Raw genomic sequence first — 6,709 nt, forward strand, 5'->3', positions numbered from 1 at the left:
GCCGTTGCTCCGAATCACCTCCTGAGGGGACGGCGCCGTGCTGGCCGTCACCACCAGCGTCTTAGGCGGAGCTGGGGACGGGTGGCCACCATTGGCATAAATGGGGCGGGTGCTCGTGCTCCCCGAGCGGGAGAAGGGGGGCTGGTGGGCGTCATTGCTGTTGCTGAAGCGGGTGAAGGAGTCTGTGGCATGGTTGGCTTTGGGGTCGTTCCAGTAGCGGCTGTTGTAGGTGTTGGAGGAGGTGAGGGTGTCATTCTCTGACGAGGATGCGTCGGCGTGGAATGTCTTCACGGCAGAGGAGCATTTGGGTGGCAGGTCATCCTCCCTGGGAAGGAGAGGGTATGAGGGCACATGGAGAATGTCGTCCCTCTTGTCCAACACTACCTCCCACCACACCCTGCTGGGGACACCACCATCATTTCAAGGTAAACGCCAGCACCAATGTGAACCAGCATTGCTCCTTGGCCTGTTTGCTCATCCCTTTTTGTAGGGGATGTACATTAATTGCTCCATGTGCCTACTGCTGAGGCAAATGACCCACACTTGTGTCTAGGGTGGCAAAACCAGTGTTCACAGCCACTGCCACTTCACAGCCAGTCAGTATGACCGTACAACCAATGAAGCTGATCCTCAGGGGAACTGCAGGAAGCTACCAGAGGGAAACACTGTGGCTGTAACACCAGAGAAAATCACAGTTCTGTCTCCAGAGCTTTTCAGTTATCACTGTCTGGTACTGTGGGTCAGGATCCCCACCATGTCACTCTCCTATGGAGCTAACAGCATGAAGCTAAGGCTCTCAATAAAGGCAAGCCTGAAAACAAAACCTGTCATTACCATTCTTCATTTGCTGCCTCTATTTTCTGGGCACATACGGACATCTTCCCCTGACCCAGGGGAACACACCTGGAATTAGCAAAAGTGAGATTTCTGATTGCCTTCCTGACAGTCACTGCTTTTGCTGGGCAATCAGAGGTCCCCTGCCACCAGCTTTCCCTGACCCTTACCTTATCTCATTGGGAATCTCCTCTTCTTCTTCTTCTTTGTGTTTATTTTTCCAGTAAAACAGTGCCACGGCCACCAACACAATGCAAACAACGAGCACAACAGTGCCTGTGGCCACCGCTCCTGCAATCAGGCCGATGCTTCGGGGGTGGGCTGTGGGGACAATTGAACAGAAAATGGAGAAGAAATCAGGGCTGGGCTGTGGCCATCCATGAGCATTTGAAGCTACCGTGGCTTGGGAGAGGGGAAAGACAACATCCCCATTCCAGGGCACAATGATCTTCTGATAGAGAGGCACATGGTGGCTCACAGCAAACATGGTTGCACACTTTGCTGTCACAAGACAGAAGCAGGTGACCAAGCCTCCCTTTGCAAAATACTTACGTGCAATGACTTGCAGGTCCAGAAGGCAAGTGCTGGTTCCAATGGCATTTGAAGCAACACATTGGTAAAGACCTGAGGACACAGTGCTGATATTTCGGAGAGTGACAGTGCCCTGGACTTGGTCTAGTCAGAGAGAAAAGAAGGATTTAAAACCCTCCCCCCCTTGAGGAAAACCATCAAAAGGCAAAGCCAGCAAATAGAGAGTTTTGGTGTGAGACTCTTAAGAGAAATAAATTCAGAAATAACCTTGGGATGGAAGCATTGTGCACACACTCACACACACACACAAGATTAGGTCTTAAGAAGCTTACACTAGATGTTTCTTTTTCTTCTTATAGATGAATTTCTGCAAATGAAAGCTTGGGACTCTCAGCATTGTATGAGAAAAGAATGCTCTGACATTTTTCCTCATTTCTGAATTATGTAAAACTTAAATACTTGTGTATTCTTAAAATACAGCAAGATAAAGGGCAAAAGTATTTCTATTACCATTTGGTCAGGACACCTAGGCTAAGAAATCTTATGGAGGCTGCGCAATACCCAGTCTGATCAGAGCCTTGCCTTTACACACATCTGAAAGGCAGCTCTGGCAGTAACTTATTGGAGAACAGTGACCTCAGCATGAGAAGCTGGTAGTATTTTCCTGGGATGATTCTGCCTCCCTTCTTCCAGTTTCCAATCTATGAGCCTTTCATTTAGTTTAAAATGCAGGTGAGTCAGCATCTGAAATCTCCAGCCACATGTCAACATATGGCAACCATGTTCTCTCTCTCTCATTTGACCAGATCGTTGTTCCACAATGGGGAACATGTTTATGTAACAAAAAAACCAATAAAATTTAAGTGGCCGCTGGAGGGTACCTAGTCCACCATGGGCTCTAGGAATCTTCGTTCCAATAAAGTGACCATGCAAGTGATGGCAACCACTCAATGAGCCATGCCACCTCTGGCAGCTCAGACAAAGGAAGATCCAGGCTGTCACCTGGGAAACAGGAGGATAATCAACAGAATGAGCACCTTGTGTGGCAGTTGGGGGCAACTTGGGAATATTGTCCAGTTTCTCCCAGAGGTATGTTGGCCGAGGGATGCCTTCTTCTGAGCTGCAGGTCAGTGTGATATCGCTACCCACGTCCAGGGACCCCTGGATTCTGCAAAGCGGGGCAGAAGGAGGAACTGCGAGAGAAAAGGGGACAGTGATAGCAGATCAGGAAATATGACCAAACAGTGGAGTACAGGCTCTTTCTGGACACGTGCTGCTGGGGAAAGCAAGGACACTGGCATGACCTGCCAAGGGGACAAGAGGGATGCAGCAGACAAAAACCCATTAAGGTTTGGAGGGTAACAATTCCCAAAGATTCCTGACCCGCCAGACCATCAAGGTTGCAGACTACTGCTGACTTTCATAGGACCCAGTTCTCCTAGATGCCTCCCCAGAGAAAAAGGAGGTGAATGTTTCTGTATTTGAGGCAGCAAGGGTGCTGAGAGCTAACAGAGCTGCAGACAGAATTTGCTGTAGTTGGGGTTTGCTTTCATATCCCTATAATGGCACACACTCTGGAGTATTTAACATCCTAGGGAGCACACAGTACTAATTGCTTTCAAAAAAAAGGAAGCAAAGATCTAAAGTCATTCTCTTCTCCTCTTTCTATGCACAAAACTCTTACAGTCCCTTTAGCTCTCCAGGATGCCCTGGTACTTTATTCATGCTTCTTTGCAACTCTACTTCACAATGCTGCCACAAAAGCTTTCTCTCTGTGGTATTTTAAAACTCCATTATGTGCTCCCTGCATATGAAGGCTATGTGCCCTACAAACTCTTATAATACTGACAAGGCAGCCCATCCTTCACTATGGGATGTCCGTGGCCTTCAATGGATATGCTAACATATTTCTCTGCTACGATGCACTATAATGAACAGAGGATACCCTTGTCCCTCCCCTCTCCCCATTAATCCCAATAAACACACCCAAGACAGTAAGTCCAATGACTCCAATATTCTTGATGCCTCGGTCAGGAAGATTGTTGACCAAACACTGGTATGTGCCAGTATCCGATAGCTGAGTGTTGTTGATGAAGATGGAGGCACTGGTGGTTGGCATTGTCACAGCAAACCCCACTCGCCCATAGAACTGGGGTGCACCACCAAAGATCTGACCCCCTTGGTAGAGAATAACCTGGAAAAGAAAGGAAGGCTCAAACAACACTGTGCAGGAGCTGAGCAAGCAGGAAGAACAGCAAGGAAAACATGGGCTTCCACAGACAAAACAACCAGTTCCTAAAGGATCTCTAAATAACCAGACCCCAAAATACAGTTGTCCCAGGCAGACCCATCTGAGCAGAGGTGTTTTCTCTAAAAGAGGAACACACTCTGTAGCTTGTTTTATGTCAATAAAAATGTTCACAGAGGTAACAGGCAGATGATAGACACCCAAGTCTTCTGGCATAGCTGGATTGGCAATACCAGCCTGCTTCATATGATGGTCATTACCCATCTGGACAGGACTGATGTAGAGAGGCAGAGACTCTCTGCAGGTCACTGCATACTCTGCTGGAAAGCATCCGCCCAGCGGACAGTATCATTTTGAGTCTTAGCCGGTAAGATCCTACAATGATTTGACACGGCTTACTGAAGATCATTGAGATGAACTGAATGACAGGCAATGCAACCCTTGAACCTGCACAGCCTCTACCAGTCAGATGGCTTATAGAGCAGTCCGTACTCAGACCAAATCCCTGAGCAGCAAGTACTCTTCAGTGCAGGTTCTCACAACTGAATACCAGATGTGATGGGGGCAATGCAACCGGAGATGGATGCATTTCAGAGCAATGGCATTCTTCTGCTTTCAGAGTATGCAGACAAAAGCCAGTCCAGCAGATCTCAGGTTATGCTTCTTGTGCCCACCACAATAGACTCTCATTTGCTAATGTTCATAAGAAGGGACTTGCATAAGCAACAGACAGTGAAAAAGTAAGAGGGGAAGTAAAAGGGAAAACGAGTCTATGAGAGGCCATGCATTCCGGCACATTCTACATAGATTTCACAGGTTTAAGCCTGCAGTTACTCCCAGATGCTCCAAATCCCGTATCTGGTGCACCTGGATTACATCTCCTGTTGTGTTTTGAACACACGAGAGATCCAGGGCAGCCATACAGTATCACATACACCTGCCCCAATTGCACATCCAGCCAAGGACAGAATGGGCATCAGTTAACAAAGCACTGAAGAAATAAGATTCATATAATATCCAGAGGGCACATTCAGCAATGAAGGGAACATTGTGGGACAATCAGAGACTCAGCATTGTAAAGGGACTACATCCAGATCAGTGTGAAAGGGATGAGGAAAAGGAAGGCCTCAAAGAAATACATGATCCAGTAAGAAAGGACCTACCTGTTGAGGCTGGTTGGCGTTAGAAAGAGGAATTACCATCCAGATGACATTAAGGTTAGTGAGAGCAGCGTTAGTGGTGAAGGTGCAGGGCAATACCGCTGTCTGTCCTCGGGCAACCTGGATACTCCCTGAACTGACTGACACTTCCAGAGGACACACTAGACCTGGAAAGAGAAGGACATCAAGTTCAAGCATTTCAGTAGAAGGACATCCAGTTCAAGCACTGCAGGTGGCCCCATACACACGGCAGGCCATGACAGCAGCATCCTGTTGTTCCACAACTGTCCCTTACCAATTACTTCAGGGTAAAAAGAATTAGATTTCTCCCTCAATAGATCAGACTGCTCTCATGCAGACCTTTTTCACAGGCAAATGCAGATAGGTGGCCCTTTTAAGTGAGAGCACTCTAGTTTCAGAGCCTCTGAAAACAACAGGTTTTGTTCTGGTGTCAGGGAAAGAGCAGCCAAGCTGTGTCTAAGAGGTAAAGAAATATGTTTTCAAACCCATCAGTCCTAATGATACCCAATATCACTGAAACAAAAAAAAAGTAAACTGCATTCTAAAAGTCTCCAGCAAGGGGTAGGAAGAGAGAAACACAGTTCTCCCCCCACTTCTACGTCTCATAAAAGTGCAGCATAAGCAGAGACATTTTAGTGCTATTTTTAATTCAAAGGGTTAAAAACCTAAATCTTTTCTATTCCAGGTATTTCTATCTAGCAGGTGAAAAATTACTACTGATAATGGAGGATTTCATCAAATCTCATTTATTTTCCAGGATTTCCACCATTTACTTCTTTGCATTCCACACAGGCTGGACAGGGCTCAAAGCCTGATAAGCCCCAGCTTCCCAGCGCAGCAGCTCAAGGCTGCAGTTTTTAGACTGCAAGTCACACAAGGAAATATCTCCATTCCTACTGCCAAAATCTTGTCAAATGAAACTAACCAAGGAGTCACCACCACCATTTTGTGTAGCACTAAAATTCTTTAAAACACGTTCCCCCACGAGATCAAAATATTGACTACAAAAAACATCTCTCTATATGACAGCTCACTATCTTGTTCACAGTATGTGGGAGGCTGCTGGAGGAGAAGACAAGGAGTTTTCAAGATCCAAGGCAATATCCAAGGCAATACTACTAGCACCCAGGTGTAGTCTGTGCACCACCCTACTCTCTTGCTGACTCCAGAAAGTGCTGTCAGCGAAGTTTCTGTTTTTGCCAAGAGACACTGGTTTGCTGAAGGTGAAATGCTTCATGAGAACAGTTTTCTATCTGAACTATGAAGAAATCAAACAGGCTAACTTCTGAGGAAAAGGTGAGTAGTTTCCCATGTGCTTGTCTGCTGGGATCCTTCCTAGCCTACCTAATGGAGAGATGGTGTGCTCTGAGCCTGGAAGCACTGACCTTCAGTTGCTAGAGATCCAAAGTTTCTAGCACCTGAACAGCCTATGATGAGTTCCTGGGTTTGGACCTTGCAAATCCTCAGCACCCTCCTCCATATCTCCCACCTCCAAAGCCCCAGGTAGTTTGAGAGGCTCAGAAATGCTTCAGAACAGAGCCAGACAAAATGCCATTTTAATCTTTCCAAGTGAAATTAATTGGTTTCTTACTTTGCAGAAAAAAAAAAAAATAACAAGTCTGACTTTTCTCACAGGCTTGGAACACATTTAAAAATACGAAACATCTTGGAAATTCCTAGGGAAACAGTTCATCTCTGGTGCTAACATCTCAGAGAATTAGGTGCCTGGATGAGGCTTTCACCACATCTGGTGAAAGCTTAACCATCAATCTCCTATGCGGGGCTGTCAGCAGCAAGCAGAAATAAATGATTTGAAGAGCCAGTAATAGGCATCACCTTTATTACAAGGCATCTGCCTTCCAGTTGCATCTGTGGATGCTAGACTGGGAATGGTTTTGGACTCCTCATTTGCTTC

General features: G+C 46.4%; 1 protein-coding gene across 1 annotated transcript in view; it reads right to left on the reverse strand.

Annotated features, from left to right (window-relative positions):
* IGSF11 (immunoglobulin superfamily, member 11) overlaps window positions 1-4,940 on the reverse strand; it is a gene marked incomplete at its 5' end in the record, with an annotated part of 5,060 nt that extends 120 nt beyond the window's left edge. The window contains 6 exons of the mRNA XM_010080897.1: window positions 3-325; window positions 1,005-1,155; window positions 1,387-1,509; window positions 2,403-2,558; window positions 3,352-3,559; window positions 4,777-4,940. Of these exons, the coding sequence (XP_010079199.1) occupies window positions 3-325; window positions 1,005-1,155; window positions 1,387-1,509; window positions 2,403-2,558; window positions 3,352-3,559; window positions 4,777-4,940 (1,125 nt within the window). The remainder of the gene's footprint in view (window positions 1-2; window positions 326-1,004; window positions 1,156-1,386; window positions 1,510-2,402; window positions 2,559-3,351; window positions 3,560-4,776) is intronic.
* Window positions 4,941-6,709: the final 1,769 nt, after the last annotated feature.

Source organism: Pterocles gutturalis, unplaced genomic scaffold (assembly GCF_000699245.1).
Source record: "Pterocles gutturalis isolate BGI_N339 unplaced genomic scaffold, ASM69924v1 scaffold47744, whole genome shotgun sequence".
NCBI lineage: Eukaryota > Metazoa > Chordata > Aves > Pterocliformes > Pteroclidae > Pterocles > Pterocles gutturalis.